Raw genomic sequence first — 22,213 nt, forward strand, 5'->3', positions numbered from 1 at the left:
TTTAAAATGTAAAATCTTGTGGGCATGGATTTTCTCAGATATTGAAAAACCCTGTAGTGGAGAGAGAACATTTCAAAAATAAAAGCCTGTTTTCCTTGAATGGAATGTTTTTCTACCTATGCCTGTTCTTAGACACATGTTGCAAATCTCAGGTAAGAGAAAATACATCCTTTTAAATATAAAATATATTAACATTAACCCATAAATCCCATATATAATATCAGTTACATTTTGCACACAGTGCACAATGGCGAGAAAAATTTACCCTAGATACTTTTTCAAATCCATCTTTTAATGACAATCCTTATCTGCAACTGAAAAATTCCAGTCAATAAATCAACCACAAAGAAATCCAAGACAAATTTAACAAGAAATTGGGGTTTTCTACTTACTGAACTTAAATTATGATTAAAATTACAGGTTTGGGAGAAGGAGGGATCATTCTACTACAGGAAATAAGACACTTGTAATTTTTACACAAAAAGCTAAATGAATCCTGCCTTGGGGCTGAAGGCATCTGCCTTTATGCTTCCTGCCTAACTGCAAAACTGAGACAATGGAAAGTATAATGTTGAGCTCAGATTTAAAGGTCTCTTATGCTGTCTTTTCTCAAGTGCTCCATCCAAACTATGAACAGTCAGTGCGCACCCCTGATTCCTCAATTAGTCTATGCAAGCTGCACATTACAAAGAAACATCTGCATAATGCCAGGGTTTCTGCTTGTAACTTTATATAAATTTGGATTTTTTTCCCGGTTTTAAAAAAGCACTATGTTAAAAACACACTCAGAAGACTAGTGTTACATTACATAAGGACAGTTAAGCACCACTCCCAAGGAAAAACAGACATCCAGTTAATAGATACCACCATTATAAATAAATAACAGACCATTTATTAAAGTCAGTTGGTAATTTTCGTAATGATGGATTCTAGAAACATGTTTTAAATCTTTTTATAAGAACAGTATCAAAGCTGAGGCTTTAGAACACACAGTTCATGAGATGTTTTTTTCTATTTATGAGCCCCACACACAAAACAAGCACCAGGCCTTTTATTAGAAGCTGTTCCGCCTTCTGAATACATTCCTCTGCCTATAGTTATGGAAAAACATTGCCTTTACATACTGTAAGAATAATTTAACCGAATTACATTTAAAACCAGGGTTTGTCATTTACCTGCCTAGATTTCAGCTGATTTCAGAGACAAGAGACAATATATTTGATTTTTTTACATGTAAAAGAGAACTACTGTCAGTCTGCTTTTAAAAACATTATAAACAGGTTCTTATTGCAAAGTATTTTGTTACTGAAGAAAAGAAAAATAGAAGAAACTGATATTCATTAATGCTGCAATTTTTTGTAGGCATATTACTTTGCAAGGTAAAGTGTTGGAAAGATGAAGACCAAGATGAAGAGAGTGTTAATTTCCTTCTTATTTATACTGGAAAGAAGTCACTTAGTGTCCATCCTGTCCTGTTTTAGACTAGTAGCTCTAATGAAAGAACAGGCCAATTGTTGAGATGCAACACACTTCTGGTAGTAAAATGAGAATTTTACAGTATACAAAATTATTTACCAACCATGTCAACAAAAATAATCAACCCAAATGAAACCTTTCAGTTCCAGGCACAATCATCAGAGCTGCATACTGCACAGCACTATCCTATACTACAAAAAAAAAAAAAAAAAAAAGAAGAAGAAATCTATCTGATGTGCTACTGAAAGAATGCACTGGCAGAATGCAAAATTATTTCTCAGCTTGCTGTTTTCCTGAGCTCCTGAACTTCTTGTGTGTACTTGCCTACTTCTCAGCCAAACTTTATTCTGGGAGAAGACTACTCAGAGCAGGTCAGAAAAGAGTATTTTTGGCAGTTGCAAGTACAAACAAATGAAAAATATAACTGATGTAAAGCCATATTGTGTTGTTAAAATGAACATAAGTGAAAACAGGCTTTTCTTTACAAAACCAACTGGAGTACTGCATCCAACTCTGGGGCCCCCACCACAGGACACACATGAAGTTAAGAGCAGCTCCAGGAAAATTACTCAGGGCCTGGAACACATTTCCTATGAGGAAAATGAGAGCTGTGGGGTTCTTCAGCCTGGAGAACAGAAGGTTTTGGGGGAAGACAACCTTTTGGCTGTTCAATACTTAAAGGGAGCTTACAAGAAAGATTGAGAGAGACTTTTTAACAGGGCCTATGGTCACAGGACAAGGGGGAGCAGCTTTGAACTGAAAGGCCATGAGTTTAGATTGGATGTAGAGTAGAATTTTTTATGATGAGGGTGCTGAGCCACTGGATCAGGTTGCATAAGCAAGCAGCGCATGGCCCAGCCCTGGAGGTGTTACAGGCCAAGCTAGGGCTCTGAGTAACCTGACCTGGTGAGAAAAGCTCCTTTCCACATCATGACAGTTGGACTAGACCTGTGCTTCCAACTCCAGCCATTCTGTGATACTATGAACACTTCAGCACATCACAGTGCAATTCACCTTAAGCAATCTCTTTCCCTTTATAATATAGTGCTGCTTTCAGACAAAGAATAAATTCACACTCATTCACACTACATGGAAATTCCAGGACTAATCAACAGATCTTCAGGACAGCGGTATTCTGCACACCCAGAAAAACACACACATTGCTAGCAGTGGACACAATTAAAATAGTGGGCAAAGTTGTTATATCATGCGCAACTTTGACTATCACATCTGGTGGCAGATAATCAAGCCAGAAACCTTTCTGCCATTTATCAGAAAGGAGATTATTTCTTCAGCTGTATGTTTTTAAACTGACTCACCATCCAGAGGGAAGGTCCCAAGTCTTAATGGAACAGTCCATTGATGAAGTTATCAGCCAACGACCATCAGGACTGAAAGTCTAAAATAAAATACTCAATTTAATGGCACAACACATAAGCCAGTCTCCACAGGAGGCCCTGCCAATATTAGATTGCTCCCTAAAATCCAGGTGAAATGGTATGGCCATAAACCAAAACTGACAATACACTACTGACGGTGAGAAAAGAACAAAACCAGAAGGTTTTTAAGAACAGGTTCAAACATAAACCACAGGACATATCTCACTGTTAGTCAAAGCACTTCACTCCTCACTTTTATGTTCATAGTGGAAACCTATTTCTAAGCATTAAGTTGAATAAGTCATGTAAATACCTTTTTAGTGGCATTTTTAAATAAATTTGAAGCTAAAAACTATTTCAGTGAACACTACAATGAACTATTAAATAAGATGTAAATAAGGAATTACCAACGTGCTGCATAATCTCAGATCTGTTTTCAGCTTGCTCATCTTTTCTACAGACACAGCTGAGATGTCCACACAATTCTGCTCCTCAACTTGGTTTTCATGCTTTCCAGTGCTTTGTTTTGTTTGATCCTCAAGTAAGCTTGTTGCAAAGTTACAGTCAAATCACAAAGCACATTAAAAAATAGATTGCAATTTGACCACTTTACATTTCCAAACTAAGATGGCTAAAAGTGCCATGGGCTGAACCACAGCTTTACTGTTCACAGCTGAACATAATACCCAATGATTTAATACATGCAGAGAAATCCAGCACCTGTAAAATCTGTTAGGTATCCGTGTATGTCACCTGTTACAGAAAATGAGTTAACAATTACCATGTCATTAATCTGTCCATGGTGTCCTGAGAATGTCCTGACAATCTTCCTGGTTTCTACATCCAAAACACTAATAGTGAAGTCATCAAAGGCAATTCCTAGAATACCACTGCCAAGAAAAATCATCATACATGATAGGGTATACTCAAAAGACAAAAATTTAAAAAATCCTAATATTGCTCCAAGTATCTTTTATCCTAAAAATAACAACTGTTACATTCCTTGAGTCTAATAAAATATCTTGTCATCCTCTGTCTACTAGTCAGTTGTATTTCAAAGCATTAGAAATATAAATTCTAATATATTCTAATTAAGAATGCTGGTGGCTTTTCTAGATAAGTATGTTCACCAACCAATATATACATGTGTTAAGGAGAATATGGGTTTTTTCTTGCCAGGACCTTGGAGTTGCTTTGCAGGGGGGAAGACAGGGACCTATCAGAAAGCTAGCCAAGATATTGGCAGCTGGTTTAGCTGCTGAAGATGCTGAACGTGACTTTGGGAAATACCTACTTAAAACCCTCAGCCCCGGCAGGTCAGCCTCTTCCGTCTAGGATAGCCATGAGGTAAAATCTTGGGCAGCAGAGGTCCCGACTCAGGCCCCACTGCCCTCTGGGCAGCTGAGCTCCCTTTGTCCCGGAGAGAGGGGAAGCTGCAGCTCGGCAATGCCACCTGCTCAGAAACGCAGCAGAAGGGACCAAGCCATGGCCTGGTTCAGGGGCGGCTGGCAGCAGAGCAAGAAAGCCTGCCAGCTTTCTAACAACTCCGAGCTAAGCCACCCCAAATGAAACCGAGGAGTGGAAAAGAAAGTATATACCAGCTTCCCCCATCAGCAGGGCTTTGCCTGTTTCTACAGCATGGTAGCCTGGGGCAAAAGAGCACATGGCAGCTGCAGGCCTGGGCAGATTTAACCCTTTCCTGGCAACATGAAGCTTCTAAAGCATAACCCTTCCCTGAGAGAGAGAAGAAAGATACAGAGGGTACATAGACATGACACCGCATGAAGTCAGTGGATCAGAAGACATTTTTAACTGGACTTCTCTAGGGTAAACTATGGAGAAATCGACTGTTCCTTGTAACATCATAATGTTGTCAGGGGAATGCTGATTCTAATCAAAACTGGGGACTGATATAATTGAGATTTAATTGAGAACCTTTAAGTCCTCACTTCTGGGTTAAAAGGAGGTCTCAGCCTTTGAGATGAAGATGGTTTTAGTCTAGAAGTAGCATTCTTAAACAGCACCCCAGATACACTGAGAGGCCCACAGGTAGCCAAGGGAAAGGCTGCTAGTGGATGGAACAGCACAATCTGCAAAAACTCTGGGCAGTTGCAGATTCGTGACATTGAGAGCCACTAAACTATTTTGTCTTGTGGCGAGTGTCTCCATAAGACTCTAGAGAGACTTCTCCCAAAGTAATGAAAGATTATGTTTAAATGGTGAAACTGCCTGAAAATAACAAGTTGTGTCTTTTCTATGTTGTTTTGTAAGAAAGTTAACAGTTTGTAGGGGAAGGGAAGAGTGTTTTGAAGTTTCATTCTGCCTCAGTTCGGGTTTTCTTTTTCCCAACTTTCTTTTTTCCATTCTTTTAATGTGTATTAATAAAACTATTTGTTTATTTTTAAGTTTAAGCCTGCTTTCCTTTTTTCTCCTAATCTCTCTCCCAAAAAGAGAATAAACACTAAAACCACTGCACTAAATTTGACAACCAAAATTTAGCAAACATGAAACCATTACCACATGAAATAATTCCAGTTTCTTACCTGTCTCTGTGAAGCAGAATTCCACTTGGAGAAGAAGAAAGTTCAGTGGAATAAACCAGATCTTTCACTTTAAATTTCCAAAATTTAATTAATCCTTCACTTCCAGCTGTGATTACCAGCTGGTTCAATCCATCCACTGCTACTCCTCTAACAGCCCCTTCATGTGCTGCAAATCAAGAGAAGAGACAGTATTATTCCAGAATTCAAACTTAGTACAGAAATCACCTGATTTTTTTGTTTATCTTTGCCTGACTACAGTGAATGATCAGAAAGCATGTGGCAACCTGAAAGCCATTTGACAAGATGCTCCAGCATTCTAAGGTTTTTTTTATCTGTACAGAAACCAACTGATTTCAAGTAAACACCTAGAATACAAGTAAGAAGTGCAATTGAAGCTGAGTGTTAGCTCTTATTCCTGCTTTCAGTTTGGGGAACTTTTTGTGATTGTGAGATTTGAGGGACTTCTTAAATCACTTAAGGAATGCCCCCAAGAGGACCTATCACTCCAGACAAAATTTACAGCTTCAGTTAAGGCACCAAGTCTGGGAATTTTCCAAAACAACTTCACACTGCAGTGTAAAGACAAGCTCCTCTAGTTTTGGATCAATTTTATTTCTTAATCTATACCTGAAGCTACTGGCTAGTGAGCAAAATTAGAAAATTCATCCCACTATCAACCAATGATTTTATAAAGAGACCACTTCATGTTTGCTGAGCTAGATGGCTTTTAGAAATCCAGTAAGTTTTAAGGGCTCTTTAGGACTCTTTCCTTGTTTCTCCCAAAAAAAAAAACCAAAAAACCCACCACCACATAAGTGCCAAAAAAAAAGCTTGACAGTATATGACATGAAATATATATGTATGCAACTTTAAAAGGAAATGTCAGAGCATTGTCACATTACATCCTAAATTTACAGCTGGGTCATTAAAAATAACACCATATGCAAAGAACTGGACTGGCTTAGGACTTCAATTTTCCATTCACGTGAAACATTCCTTCTTTTATAAGCAGGGGGCACAAAACAGAGGGGAACATTTATCTAAAAGATAGAGCCCTATAAAACAAGAAGCCAAGTACTGGAAATGTGACTATCTCAAAAAGAGTGGAGGCCAGAGGATCTCATTTCAGCGCTAACCATTGTGGTAACTGACAATTTTGTGTTAAATAAAACCAAGGATATGCTACCATCAGAGCTGTTAAAATTATCACTGATCCTGCCCTTCAAATGAGGTTTCTGACTGCAAGATAGAAGACAGTGCAGCATAATTAGAAAAGCTGAAATGCATCCCAAATTCAACTCAGAACCCACGTTAAATTTTCATTATGACAGAACATCAGGTGACTGCTGCTCTGTTAAGCACCAGTATTTTGGAAGTTTAGGAGTTCTTACCTGTTTCTTTGCCATAACGCCCTCTGTGAATGCCAGACTGCATGTTATACACATCTACCTGTCCAGTTGACATCCCAATTACAGCGAAGTTACCACATGAGGTAATGTCAACTGCCTTTAAAGGAAATAAAAAAAAAAAAATCAACAAAACAAAGCACCTATGGAAACCAATACTTTAGGTGCATACCAATTAGTGAAATTTATAGAAGGTATACAGCGCATCAGGAATAAAAAACACTAACATACTCTTTGAGGAAACCTGCACAGAACAAATTACATCTCAAAAAAGCAGAGGGAGAAGCTCTGAGCAAAAAGAAATGAACAAACAGTCAACATGTAATAAATATGGCAATGCATGTCTACAAAAGATAATGAAATCCTAGCTTAGTGACATCCATCAGAAGCCATAGGTAATAATATAAGCACTGTAAATTAAATAATAAAGATATCCATAAATTAAATCCTTAAGACAAAGTATAAGCATGGCAACTGCATGCCTCTTTCAATGCCCATGTTACCAATACTCTCCCAAATTAGCGAGGTCACACAGAACTTAAAACAGGAAGAAACAAAGAACAATGGTCTAGATGCCTTTGAAAAGATACAGTCCAAAGGATCTAGCAGTCAAAAGAAAACTGGGTATTTACAATTTAATTTATCTAACATCTAACTACTAAGCATAATGTCAAAAACCCATGTATCATAAGACATAGGAGTTGCATAAACCCCTAGCAAATGAGCTATGCCACAGTAATTCCTCCTTTAAAAACCTGGTGAACCTCAGCAAACATCTGTATCTCCATTACTGTGTGTTTGACACAGTGTCATTGTGTCCAGCTCAAGTTGTAAAGGATTTTTGAGGTAATATCCTTCTTACAATTTGGAAATATGCTTCCCAAAAAAAGCACAGAGTCTTCAGCAATCTGCATTCTCAGAGTAAGTTAATAATCACAGGCATACAGACTACATCGCTGTGAAAGACTAAAGGTAAACCAACCACCTCTGTGAGCCAGAAAGTTAGTGCACTTAACCTGAATGTTTAGGGAAAAAGAAAAAAATTTTGTAAGATCACAAGCATTACAAACCAGCTCACTGGACACACCGAGCTGGCAGAAAGCACTCTGCAAGCAACTAAAACACATCCAGACCATGCTTTTTCATTCTAAGCATTATTTTTGCACCAAAAGGAATCAAAATACCATACAGTGTGAATCTGAAGAAATCTTATCCTAAATAAACTTACTGTTGCATATATGTCAACAGGTTTGTGTTTGCTAAATTCTTCTGGCCTGAGTTTGTGAGCTCCCATGGAGGTTTTCTGATAGTTCCAGGTTGTACAGGTTATATACCCTTGATGGCAGGCAACAATACCATCCCAGTCATTCTGATGTGCCACTTCTGCAAGGCAACACAAAGTCCTTTTAGAAACAGTAATTCTAAAGTCAAACTTAAGCTCTCCTGATATTTTAAGGTACCTTTAGACAGAACAGTTCATTCTTGTTACATACTCAAAAGGCTACACAGTCAGAAAAACTGCTGGGCAAACAACTGTGCATACATAGTGTAACTAAAAAGTTAACAAAACCTCAAGCACCATTTTGTACGTTATGCTTTGTGTCTTTGCATATTTTAGCTTCTCCAGTTTGAAATGCATATTTCAACGTAAATGTTTTAAACTAGTTTGAATGGTTTAGATTGCTCAGTCTGTATATATTTCCAGATGAGTGCCTTTAACTTTTTCTTCAGCTGTTGAAGCAGCAGAAGCCACCATATAAAGGCAGGTTTAAGAGCTAAATCTGCTTCTCACAGCAAAATACTTCTTTTGCATTTCCAAGAAAATTCTTATCAAAAGCTCAGTATCCAAACTTTGTAGTCAAATACGATATATGGGGATCTAAATAATGAGCAAGTTTGATTTTTTTTTTTCCTGGAAATCTAAAAAAACTGAGAGCTTGAAACTGGGTTTTTCTAGAACTTCAAAGTTTAAAACAAGATACAAACTGGTTCACTTAACCAAACAAAGAGAAAAAAGAAACAACTCTAAAATATGCTCAAATAAATTAAGGTTTTATGTCTTCAAACACAGGCAGTTCTAATATTAATTAATTTTAAATGTAAATCTTAAAAATATACACAAATACTTGTAACAACTGTGCAGACAGTCTGTATCACAGAAGTCAAATGGCTCTACAAAATTGTAGATCCAGATCTTTCAAGATGGGGAACAATAAATCATCCTCAGAAGAGAAACTAGCTACACGTTTGACAAAACAGATTTTAAGTCTGAAGAGGAGGTCATTAATTTAAAGAAGCACGTTTTGATGAAGCCAAGATAATTGTAATGCTGCTTGCTAAAAGAGGATACAGTCACTATCTGTATGCGGAATCACAAATGAATGGATTACTTGAAACTCAGCTTTAAAAAGTGACTCAAGTAAGTACTGAGGACACAAAATCCACTGTAACTGTAACTAAGACTTACTCAGCTGACAAAGATCTTCATCCTCCACCTTGCTGCTGGTTCACCAGCCTGGAATAATATATACATCTGTAGATTTTGGCTCCTGTGCAGCACACTTTCAAGCCAAGAGCCAGATAAGACATTTTAATATAAAATGCCTTTTTGGAAAAATTGGAACAGTTTACCAAGTCAAATGCAATTTTAAACTGTCACTCAGTAGCTCATAAAAAACCACAGAATAATCTAAATATAGCATGTGCTTCCAAATCAACAGTGTTTTGAGGGTTAAAAAAATTAAATTAGTACATGAAGATAATGTATCCTTATTTAGTCTGTAACCTATGTCAGAGATCACTTACCTGAAGCAAAGGATGTAATAGGTGGAAGTGCCATCGTATCCAGCTTAAGGCCTTTCTTTTTTGATTTCTTTTTATTGATTGAACCTTAAAAATAGACATTAAGGGTCTCAGTCTCATTGTCAGAACTGAGAATAATGGTTTAAAAAGGACTGTTAACAAAATGCAAAGCTCCTTTTAAATTTAGAAACATACGGCTTAAATAAACTGTTCCCTAGGTTTGTAGGGCTAAGAACACTAATAGAGTTTCTGACAAAATTCATGCAATGCTGAGCAAATCACTACTTTTACATTCACAGCTGCGAATTCACTACTCAATCTACTTGTTCCAGGACCTTGTGTTGAAATCCTGAGGCAGAGGTTCCCCCACCACAGCTAAAAACATGGTCCTTTGGACGTGACTATATAAAGCAACAAACAGCACCCAGCCCTATCAATAACCAAAGAATCCTGACTTTCAAATTTATGTCCAAATTATTTTTAATCATCTTCTCAAACAGGTCTAAATACATACATAACATAGAGAGATACTTAAAACTAAGAATTATTTTAGTCCTTCTGATCCTTGCTCTCCCAAATTAAAGTGTTTCTTAACCACTGCATGATTTGCAAGATGTGTTTTACGTCAAATTCTACACTAAATCAAAGGAATTCAAGCCAAGAAGTATGAGTTAGCTAATAATTTAGTCAGCTGAACAAAATGGAAATAGGATAAAAAGTTGCAATTACATATGCTGAAATGTCAGCTACTGTTTTACACATTTTTAATACAAAAATCATGCAAGTGTATCCCACAGCGAAGTAAAATACACTGCTATGACCAGAAATCACTTTTTTAAAATATAAACAAATTGGAGAGTACACTCACTGCACGAAGGACTGCGTTTGCAAAATAACTGAGGTGATTAGCTTTTATAGAACCATTGAAGTGAAAATAAGGCCTGTCTAACATTTACATAAATACTTTTCAGAACTTCTTTTCACCTGTGTTTGTACTTTGACTGAAATACTTACCATGTCCTAAGCTTTTATTGAATTTTTCATGCACTGTTGAAAAAGATTGCAATGTTCCGTCTTGACCTAAGAAAGTATTATCACAGAGTAGTGCAGAGCAAAAATCAACTTTACTCATAAGCTATTTGAGTAAGAAAAGTAAAAAATAAACAATAAGCAACTTAAAACACTATATTAAGGTATTCACTAAAAATCCTGGTCCAGGAATAAATACAGATACACTCTAAGTAGCAGAACTAATGGAGCCTAATTTTCTATGGCCTATACCTCATTCCTACAATTCTGCCCCACACATGATCAGAATGACCCCTGTTCACAGACATCTTCTCCATGTTCAATTCCTCTGACTCTGTAATGTCTGTAACATTAATGAAATTTCATTAAGTTAATTTGAGGAGATGCTTCTTCTAAGGAAACCAGTAGCCCATGAAAGGCAACCCTAACTCATTTCTGCTGCAGGAAGTTTTACCACTGTTTCAGAAAAGAGTGTAGGCAGTCTCTCTACACTGCAGACACATCAGATCTCAAAGGTTAAGACCCTTTTTACTGTAAAGATTGCCTCCGTGCCCTCTCCACTGCAAAAGCAAATCTGAAGACTTGTTAAGCAACAGTTGATTGATATTGTGGTTTGTCTGGTGTGAGCTGAAATATGGATAATAACTCATTACATGAATGCAAGTCACTAGTTGGGTGACCAGCAAGAGATTTTAGTACTAGTAGGTAGTCTAGTGTTTTCAAAAGTAGCCCATATAGACAATTAATTACATAAGACTAATTAGAGGCTAGGTGGTGAGTCTCTATCATCCCATCACCTAAGTGGTGTCGGGTAGAACATGCTCTGATCTAGCACATTCCTTTCCTAAGGGGTATTTTTAAATATGTTAGTTTCTATGGAAGGGTAGTCACTTATGCATTTCTACACTTCTAGATTAATATCTCAGTAAAAAGCAACTTTGAAAATATATACAACAGATAGAAGTAAGCTGTAATAAATTACAAAGACAGTGCAAGCCACAAAACTTGATCAAACTAGTGGAAAACATAGGTACTAAAAATTATAGTTACTGAATGCATTATGCTGCTTATTTTTCCCTGCACAAGCAAATTTCTCTAGTTGTTACAGGTTTCATTCTGATAAGCTAATACTTGCTCAGAAGATAAAAAAGTTATTCATTAAATATGTAAATATGGATGATAAGAACAGCTCTTTGGTATTCTGCTTTCAAGACTCTTCAGCTTACTTGCTGATATGTTTGTTACTCTAGGGAAACACTGGTTTCCTACTAGAGCAGGAAAACTCTAGTGAAACACTTTGTTACAGTAATAAAATACACTGTTTATGTTAACTACTTAGTATGTTTCATAAATACAATATACAAAATTTGAAATACAATCTAGTGTATTAATAAAACAAAGACACTTAGCTCTGCATGTTTTCTTTATCACAGCAAGAAAACAGACCGAAAAAGAATGGAAATTCATACCTGCACTAAGAATTTGCTTTCCATTTTGCCCATGATATCTGATTTTTGTTGGCGGTGCACTATGGCCCATTCGGCTTCTCAATATGCGACCTGTACCACCAGGTCCATCAAAAATCCAAACCTACACCCCAAAATAAGCAGAAAAACCAGGCTGATAAACACTGTCTTGCCAGTGATTGCAACTCTTGTCAGCAGAACATGTGTATATGGCAGCCAGTGCAGCCAACTTCACACACTGGCTTTCATCCTTAACCCTAGAACTTTGGAAGTTTCCATCACATCACCTTATTTGTCTCCTGCTGTTCATTCTGCCCCTCCACCAGTGGCATCAGAGACATGCAGCATAAGGGACTTCTATCAACAGCAACTGCTTATGATCAAAAACATTATCAAAATGGATCAAGATTTAAGAGAATACTGGGATAAAAAGTGTGGTTCTGGAAAAGTGGATCCAAAGCTTTCTTCTTCAAGGGTACTACAAAGCAGTAATTGAAGCAACAACAACATAGCAGCAAATCTTCGAACCACAGTCCACTACAGTACAAATGAGACCAGCAACTTGAATTTTTTTTTAGAGAGTAGCAACAACTGTAACTCACCCGCAGAGCATTATCAGCACCATTAGTAATAAGAAGTGGCTCTCCAGGGACAAATGTCATGCCAGCTATTGCTGTGGAATGGGCATCTTGCATCTGACACATCAGTTTCTTCTCTTCTAGATCCCACAAAGCAATGTGTCCAACTGGGCTACCAGCTGCCATTACTGGGTGTCCATCTAAAATTTCAAATGGATTGCTTATTGACATTCAACTCATCCCTACTTACTTGTCACATCTTAAAACTGATGCTAGAAAAGTCTATAATCACAAGGAAAAGGAGATCTCAAGCTGATGCTAGAAATAATATAGATTTTAACAGAAATATTGTAGTATGTCAATCAGAACAGAAACAAAACTCACTGATAATAAAAATAGGACTTTTTCATATCAGATAACAATAAAATCTCTAAATCCAGCAATCAGAGCTAGAGATTTTGCTTGAAAGCACAATAGATATTGGCACAAACAGGCTGTCTTTCTCCTTCTCACAAGTCTTTCCTCAGTTTTTTCCAGTAGCATTCTTCCTCAACTGGATCTGCACTCAATCTATATTCTACTAAGATTTGCAAGATTATGCAAATGAGAGATCAGATTCAGTATCAACAGCTCTGTAGGCATGATCAACAATTAAAGTAACTAGCTTTAATAATTAGAATGTTTGTTAGAATGTAAGTTAAGATTCCCCCATAACATTCATTCTGTATTCACCCAACTATTAACATTCTAACATTTGGGGGGAAAGACACTGCTGAGAAGTCGGCTCGGATACTAAAGCAAGATGTACTGATTACAATACCGCTGACAATTGTCTAGTGTGTTAGCTCTTGGCACACTGTAAACAAACTTTTCAAGTATGCTTCCTGTGCATTAAAAACACAAGAATATGCTATAAAACAGCTAGCATGATGAAAATGCATGATATCCCTTACTTATTGCTACCTTTTCTAGATTACCTTCAGCTTTTAGAAACTAAAACTCTCAGTACAGATTTGATTCTGAAATGTTTTATCACAAACTATTTTCCTCTGTTCCATTTATTGGTAGTGCTTTCATACATATTTTCACTAAAAAACACTAGGACTTACCTGTACGAAAAGATATTGCTGTGATGGGACCCCAGTCCTGCTGGAATTTCATCAGAGTCTCATCATACTTAATATTATGTACAATAATATGACCAGACACAAGGCCAACAGCAACAACATCCACTGCTGGAGCCTGCAAGAAATTAAAAAAATCTGTTTCCAGAAGCTGGACTCCTTCGAAAGACTGATTACTTGAAGTGTCCAGCAGCTCCTGAAGACCATTATACACTCTGCCACACACCCCCACATATTTACAAGTTTTATTCTGCACAACTGCTGACCATTTTCACAGCTGTCATCAATGCTACGAATAAGTTTTAACTTATTTTTATATCTAAAAAAAAATTATAGCAAATACCACTACAAAATCTTTTACTGAATCAATAAAATCTACATTTTATCAAACTCTGAAGCAAAACAAATTTGACAAAACTTCATGATACACATCCATCTTGAAAACACTGAATGACATCATTCAGTGAAAACTATAAATGTGATGTACACAAAACAGGTAAGATGCTAAATGCAACAAAACTAGGAATAGAGGAAGAGCAGATAATAAACCTTCAGTCATGAGCGGGTTACTACAATTACCAGAGAGAATACATGCCATCTTTACTGCTGTAAATTTAAACAGTATTTTGCTTGCTGTTCTTGATTAGTTACATATGAAAACAAAAATAACAAAAATACTAACTTGTTCAAGAGTTGTGACTGCTAAGCCCCATCCTGGAAACGAGTACAAGAGTTTGCTGTAAAACAAACATAAAAAAATCCATAAACCAATTAACCCTTGGGGATTTTCCATGGCACAATGGTTGTTTTGTATGTACTCATACAGAAAAGTACATCAGCTTTCTGTTCTTGCAAGTCAAATAAAAGGAAAAAAGCCTGTGATACAAAGAAGTAAAATTAAAAATAAAACTTGTGGCTAAATTTTATTGAAAAGGCTAGTGTTCATTAATACCACAACAGTGACATAACTACATGCCATGAACATATGAAACAAAGAAATATCAGTGACATCACGGCAAGCTGAATTAGAAGAATGAAACACTGATTTATGCAAGCTGACTTAAAACATATTTGCAGTATGAACATTAACATGCAGCGAAGCTCACTGTAACTTTCATGACTTAGAAAAGCAGCTGCTCATGGTAGGAACGAAATACTGACATTGTGGATGATGATCTACTGGGACATGCACAGAGACAATGGCATGTCTACACATCTCTTATCTGAGACTAAGGATCAAATGCTAGTAATTACCTCCACTCTACCTGTCAGCACTTCCTTGAACCCACAGCAACCAAAAAAGTCAGGCTTGGAAGACGGGATGCAGGAGGCCTGAAAATGCTTTTACTATTATTTCAATAGTAGTTTTCATGGGAAAGCTATGTGATTCCAAGAAATTAAAAAAAAAAAAAAAAAATTCCTGAACAACCCCTGATATTTTGCAAGGAGAGTAAACAACATGCAACCTGAAAGGCATCAGCACCCAGGGAGCAGCAGCATCTTTTCTTCCTGGAGATGTATCAGTTGAAAACCTGTGTCAATACTCAGTATCAAGTATCATGAATCTTACTTTGATCTTATATTCCACAGCTGCAAGGTTCCTTGCTCACTCCCAATGAGAATTTTATTCAGATAGGTGCTGGGATGCAGAAGTGCAGAAACTGCAAAAGTGGCTTTATCAAAATCCATTTGAAGATATACTTCTGCAAAAACAATAAGAAACAGTGTTAGTGTGGCTACACCTACAAATCTGCAGGCTTGTCATCCCTTCGCAAATGTAAAAGCAGGAGAGATATTTAAATCTTAAAATCCTGCAATTGATGTTTCTTACATTAAAGGATTAACTAATATGTAACAGAAGATGCCAAACTTTACATTGTAATATCTGTTGCCTTGAAGGCATATTTATTCCCCCGGTAAGTCTATCCGGTAAGTCCAACAGTACTGGCAATACTATAGTGATTTATATCTTTCTGAGGGATTTCTGCTCTTGCCTGAGCAAAACATCTCATCTCATTAGTATGCCTTTTGTTCGTTATAGCAATTCTAAATATCTAAAGCCTGGTTACAGACACTTCTGACAACCAGCATGCAGAGAATAACACTGGTCACACCAATTAATGCTTTCTAGAGAAAAATGTTTGGGTGACGGAAGCACAATTTCACAAACCACTTATGGAATAAGAAAATGCTGACACAAACAAAAAGATTATTCATCAGAATTGAGTTGTACCCAGTCTGGTAAATATCAAGGAATTACAGGAAGTCAGAAAAAAATGCCAAAGCTGCTCTATCACAGCCTTTACAAGAAAACTGGACACTAAAACGAAATCTTCATTTAATCATTCTCTCTTTTACATCTACACGGAATCTTACTGGGCCTCTGCACATGGTATGGTATTGAGCCATGAAACACTACTGCAGGATTAGAACTTCAGATCACCAATTAAGTAGCACAATCATTTAAGAATTTTCTTTTTTAAGAATAAACTACTTCTGAAGATGTGCATTTAAAACAAACATCTCTTAAATTACTGAATGTCTAACAGTACTATCCTATATAGCAGCAATAAAATAAAATCTCTCACCTTCTGACTGTATATTCCAAACGATAAGAACATTATCAACATCCACAGAGATGATATGATCACCAAAAGGCTGCAGAAGGTGTATCCTTGCGTTGTGGCCTTCATAGGTATGAACCACCTATAATTTCAAAATAGAAATGCTTCCAATAAGCTGTTAAGGTAGAATATCGTTAACATAATACTTAAGGACAGCTAACAGATATCAGCAACAAGTTCAAATAAAATTCATGGAAAGGCCACACAACTTGAAGTGCAAGACAAATAACTGATATTTAAAACTGTTTGCAAGAAATAAGCCACCTAAGTATTTTTAATTATTTATTTTCAATTAATTTAGCTTGCATGAATTGATGATTTTAAAAAAAATTAAAGTTACTTTATTACTGTAATTAATATGCAAAACACAGTTCAGCATGATGGAATTTGCTCTTACATCATCCCAGTTTAAGCTTTTTACTCCTTATTCTACAGTTTGTTTTCCTAAAACTAAAGGTACCAAACAGCTACGGAAATAGGTGTTTGTAGAAAATTAACTGCCTTGATACCACAAACACTACACAATGGCTATGTACTACTGAGTAATAAGTAAGTTAATAGGAACCTCTTTGTTCCTGGCAAAAGCATGGAGAATATTGTCGTATGAAGCAAATATCAACATGCGATCTGCTGCCAAACATGTGATGTCTTCTGGCAAAGTATTACCTGTTGATCAAACAGAAGGAAAGTTAAACAAGTTTCAGGTTCCTAACAAAAGAGAAAGCTTGACAGTATTTCTTTTGCATGGTGACCCACAAAGAAAGCCCTGAGGTCAAACATTATGTTGAAATTAAGAGAAATGCACATATTTCAGAAAAATGCAGTTATTACTATAGGACACTACACGAGTAACAACATCATAAGTAATAAAAGATCGGTAGATCATAATGTCATTCTTTGGAAAAACAATAATAGATTAGTAAACTATCTCTGTCAGTAAAGATACACATTAGCTTTGTGAGGGCTGGAAACACGGATGATAAATCAAAGTCTCAGCATTAGCAATGCTTACTAGGTTAAGTTATTCTGTAGGCCTGGGAGTTCAAAGTTCCCAAATGATAGAAAAAAGAAAAAAAAAAATACTATAGGGAATAATAATCTTAATCCAAGGAAATATAAAAATGTAAACCACAGCACTTTACACTTCTGCAGAGAAACACCAGGTCAAAAATCACTGTTGGAGTGCAGCTATGATACAAACTAGCATGGTCACACAGCAGCCTTTCTCACAAAGGCATTTAATACTGTGAATTACTAGCAGATACAAAGAAAGCTGCACCCTCTGCTGTACTGCAGCACAGGTTCAAAGGAGGAACTAAAATAAGAACATAAAAGAAGGTTGCACTCTACGAGGTTTCATTTGTTTGAACACATCTTCCCACAGCACCAAGCCCAAGTGACTCAGGTTTATAACCAGGTCACAGATACCTGGTACTCCACAGGAGCTGTATGCAAAGGCTGCTTAGGCTAAGACAGTTTTAGGCAGACACAAATTAAAAAGTTCAGAGCACCAACCACATGACATCAAAAAACCAACAACACCATAAAAAGAGAGGCACAGCATTCAATTTTTGCAAATACCACTTTGTATGTCAACACTCAATTTTTCAAAAAGCTTAGGTGATTACATATGTCAGAAGATGTAGCCCACTGTAGAACAGAATATGCAATGTTTTTATGATTTTGCAAGATGAAAACAAAGTTAATGTGTTTACAGCTTTAAAAATGCATAGCCCATATTCTAAATCTGGTCCTGGTTGTGTGACATTTATTCTCAAGTTTACAGAAGCTCGGTTAATAAAAAAATATTTTATATATGACATCTCTGTAAAAATTTTGAGGTACACAGAAGTAAGGCCCCTATTTTTCAAGACAGAGTGCATCCCTCTGAATCATATAAGTGTCAAGTGAAAGGGATCTTTGGAAATCAACTGGTTCAACATCCCATCAGCCCTTCACAAAGTTTATCACCAGTACTAGACTGGGTTAGCTGCAACTGGTTCTGCTGAAGGTCTACACTGTATCAAGTTACCTCTTAGGGCCATTTTTACCACCCTCCACTGTGACTCCCTCAAGCGGCAATCTATGGATGTTGCCCCTTGCTGCTCTGTCCACCACTACCACCATCAGCACAAATCCAGTCTTGTCATCCAGCTGCTCTTCAGGCAACAGGCTGCCTCTGGGTCACCCTGTATCTTGCCCTTCTTAGCACTAAGCAGATCCAGTTACTCCAGTGTCTCTTTTCATACTGCTTGCTGTAGGCCCTGACACTGTCCTGCTTCTCAGCATGCCTCCTGCAGGAGAAAGGGGAGATGTGGAAGGGACAAAACCATACTAACAGGGTGCTGAGTCCAGGTATGGCCTTGTCTGTGTGAGGTGCAGGAGAACAGCTTTGCCTGATCTGCTGGATGCATTTCTAGTAAGGCTCAATACACAGCCTGCCTTACTCACAGTTACCATGTTGCTGGTCTACATTCATCCTGGAACAAGCACAGCCCCAGTGTCTTTCCAGCAGGATGCCATGAAGGCAGTCAGTTCTCAGCTTGCTCTGTCCCAGGTGCAGCAGGGCTCTGCACTTGTCCTCATTAAACTTGGCAAGGCCCAGGTTTCGGTTTTGCAATAGTTCTCTGGACTCTTCTGGGCGTCAGCTACTGCTCCTAAAACAGGATCTTCTGCACGTTTTTCCTAGGAATTGCCTCGTGTTGCCTGATCACCCAGGCTGCTGGTGGTGATGGTGTTGAAGAACATGGGCCCAGCTGCTGACACCCAGAGTGCTTTGTCATCAAAGGCCAAGTAAATCAAAAGTCAAGCCATCAATTCATATCCTTTGTATCCACCAGTACAACCAATTCCTAACACACCCTGAAGGCATCCACATCTATTTTCTACATGTATTTATTTTCCTGCTATAAAAGTCCTCTAATAATCAAAAGAACAACACCAAAAAAGGGATCTAAAATTAATTCAATAAATTAATAATTGAGCTTTATTCACTATGCAATCTCATGGCTTAGAGATGTTTTTAGAAGAAAAAGATGGTAAGAACAGAAGGTTCAAAAGATATGTCTCTAAGAAAACTAAATTTCATTTTCAACACCAGTCTTATTTCCAAACTGGTATTTTAGATTTCTGAGACTCCTTTTAATATATGTCAGTGTAAATATTAGCAAGTACAATTTATTTTGTTGTTTCTGAGTTGAAAATGAAGTGCAGATGTCAGACATGGTTTAGGAAAAAACCCCAACAAAGTAAGAGGAATGAACAATTTGCGAATACTTACTCACAGCAACAATACCAAGCTTCTTCACCTGCAGTGAAAATGTTAAAAAGGCATTTTTAGTGATTGGTTGCAATGAATTTGGTATAAACAGAAATTAAAAATTCTAGGAATTAACCTAGGTCAAGTAACAAATTTAGCACCTCACAAACCAGAAAAATCATCCTAGTTTAGAACACTGTCTACTGAAAAACACAAAGACAGCAAGTCAGAAGGAATGGGACAATGCATTTGCCAAAAGACAACTACTCACCAATAGTAACTTGTGCTTCCTGATGTATTTTACCCTAATGCACAGGAAACTAAGGACATGCTAAGACACCCTGAGGAGCTTGAGTACCTTAGTTTCCACATAATCTGTTCTACCTTGTTTTCACTACAACCACACTGTATTCTAACTTTATCTCTGTTCACAGAGAACTTGCTTTAGTTGCAAACATCTAAGCATCTCTGCTCAGTGATGATCACTACTCTACTTCAAAGGCTGTGAAGAAGATCGACAGGAGTAAACGCTAAAAGGTGCCACAGAAGTACAGGAAGATCCCCAACGTCTGCACGCTGGGGTTCATTGTACTCAGCTTAATTCTGTGTACTGTTTCTTATACAGTGAAAATTATCTTACTGAGACAGGGAAGTCACGGAGTTTCCCTCTTTTGAGGCATTCCAAATCCACTTAGACACGCTCCGCTGTAACCTGCCCTAGGTAACGTTGCCTTGGCTGGGGGGGTGGTCTGGGTAATATCCAGCAGTCTCTTCCAACCTTAAGAAGTTTATGATTCTACACTACAAAAACCGAATCCCTATCACAGGATTTCATTCTGCTGAACCCAATTATGCTCATCCGTCTTTACACAGCAGTTTTGATAGGATCTGAATGCCTCTCGCCCCTAAAACGTAACACTAAAACCACAGCAGATGAGCTTTGATTTATCTTGTAACGAAGGAAAAGCTTCAGCACCTAGGCGCTCCCGACCGATAGGCTGTGCCGCATCGGCTAGCGCTACCCACGTGGCTGAACATGCCCATTCCCGGCCTGTTAGCCGGCAGCCTCCCTCCCTTCCCTTCCTCTCTCCCTCCCTCCCTCCCTCCCTCTCGAGTCACTACCGGCTGCAGAGGCGCGGCACCGGGGCGCCGCAGCCTCGCACACGCTCCCATGCCGGCGAAGGCGGACGAGGGGAGGAGGGAAGTAAGAGGCGGATCTCCCTGCACGGCCCCGGCCTCCCCACGACCGGTCGGAGCGGGAAGGAGGCCAGGAAAAAGAAGGGGGGACCGGGACGCCGCTTACTCACATTGTAGGTATGGACGCTGCGGCCGACGGCGGCGGCGAGGTAGAATTCCCGGTGGCGGCCGTGATAGCGCAGGACATGCGGGACCGGCCCGCTGAAGCGGCCGAGGACCCGGAACGCGGCGAAGAGCCCCACGCCCTCCCGCGCCATCACTCCGCACGTGTCCCCGCCTGTGTCCGCATCCGCCAAGCGGTCGCCCGCCTTCCCGCAGGAAGCGCCCGCCCGCTTCCGCCACCCCGCCCCGCCCCGCCGTGCGCCGCCAAAAGCGGCCCCCAGGCCCCCGCTTCGCTCGCCGCGCAGAAGAGCGACGGCGTAGGAGAGCTTCAGCTGGGAGCTCTTCCACAAACAGCAGTGCAGCCGTGGCTGCACTGATATTTTCCTTTTATTCTTCATTTTTGTATCCCCTTTTCCCTCGCAAAGCACCAGGTCCTGTTGCGTGTGGCCCCGCCGTAGAGGCGTCAGCAGAGCGCGAGGTGAGCCCACTTCCGATGGTGCGTCCCGCGGGATGCCTGCGTTGGGAGCCTCTGAACTTCCCGAGGTGTCTGTTTTGGATTTTTGTGGTAGTGGTAATATTGATTTTGCATGTGGGCTTGGGTTTTTAAAATAAATTATGGCTATTAAAAAACAAAACAAAAAACCCAAACAAACAAAAACCAAACAAAAAAAAACCAAAAAAACCCAAACAAACAAAAAAAAACAACACACACCTCAAAAAAAAAAAAAAAAAAACCCCAAAACCCAACAACCCGCAGGGTGATTCCGTTGCTATGACTGCAACGGACAATGCAAGTGAAGTTCGGCGGAGGAGGCAAAATGAAAAGCCGCGCCACCCCCCGGCCACTTATCCCAGGTTGTTGTAGCTTCTCCACACAGCCATCAGCTCCCGGGCTTTGCTGTTGTCGCACGGGGCCGCCCTTGACGTCCCGGCGGTCCCGGCGCTCTCTCCGGGGCTGTCCCGTTTTGCTGTCCCAGTACCCTCCTGTGAAGCGCAGAAGCTGGGGCAGTGGTGCGTCAGGACGAACCGGGTGAGGCGCCATAAATGCGGCCGCTCCCCGCATCCCCGCGCCCGCTCCAGGAGGCATTCCAGCAACCGACCCGCTCGCTCCGCCCGCCTGGAGTCCTGCGAACAGACGGCCGGTCACGACCCTTAACTCCTTTTCCCTTCAGCGCCTCCCCGCGCATCCTTGCCCCGTTCTCCCCGCTTTCCCTTCTTTTCCTGCCTT

The 22,213-nt window shown here is 39.0% G+C and overlaps 1 protein-coding gene across 1 annotated transcript in view; it reads right to left on the reverse strand.

The window, feature by feature from the left end:
- WDR36 (WD repeat domain 36) overlaps positions 1-21,175 on the reverse strand; it is a 35,838-nt gene extending 14,663 nt beyond the window's left edge. Inside the window, exons 1-16 of the mRNA XM_040090215.2 lie at positions 20,994-21,175; positions 19,708-19,735; positions 16,993-17,093; positions 16,392-16,509; positions 15,374-15,506; positions 14,486-14,540; positions 13,789-13,921; positions 12,704-12,879; positions 12,105-12,225; positions 10,621-10,686; positions 9,610-9,693; positions 8,033-8,187; positions 6,790-6,904; positions 5,399-5,564; positions 3,637-3,745; positions 2,796-2,875 (exon numbers count right to left, since the gene is read on the reverse strand). Coding sequence (XP_039946149.1) covers positions 2,796-2,875; positions 3,637-3,745; positions 5,399-5,564; positions 6,790-6,904; positions 8,033-8,187; positions 9,610-9,693; positions 10,621-10,686; positions 12,105-12,225; positions 12,704-12,879; positions 13,789-13,921; positions 14,486-14,540; positions 15,374-15,506; positions 16,392-16,509; positions 16,993-17,093; positions 19,708-19,735; positions 20,994-21,140 — 1,787 coding nt within the window. The 5' untranslated portion in view covers positions 21,141-21,175. The remainder of the gene's footprint in view (positions 1-2,795; positions 2,876-3,636; positions 3,746-5,398; positions 5,565-6,789; positions 6,905-8,032; positions 8,188-9,609; positions 9,694-10,620; positions 10,687-12,104; positions 12,226-12,703; positions 12,880-13,788; positions 13,922-14,485; positions 14,541-15,373; positions 15,507-16,391; positions 16,510-16,992; positions 17,094-19,707; positions 19,736-20,993) is intronic.
- Positions 21,176-22,213: the final 1,038 nt, after the last annotated feature.

This window comes from Hirundo rustica, chromosome Z, assembly GCF_015227805.2.
Source record: "Hirundo rustica isolate bHirRus1 chromosome Z, bHirRus1.pri.v3, whole genome shotgun sequence".
Lineage (NCBI taxonomy): Eukaryota > Metazoa > Chordata > Aves > Passeriformes > Hirundinidae > Hirundo > Hirundo rustica.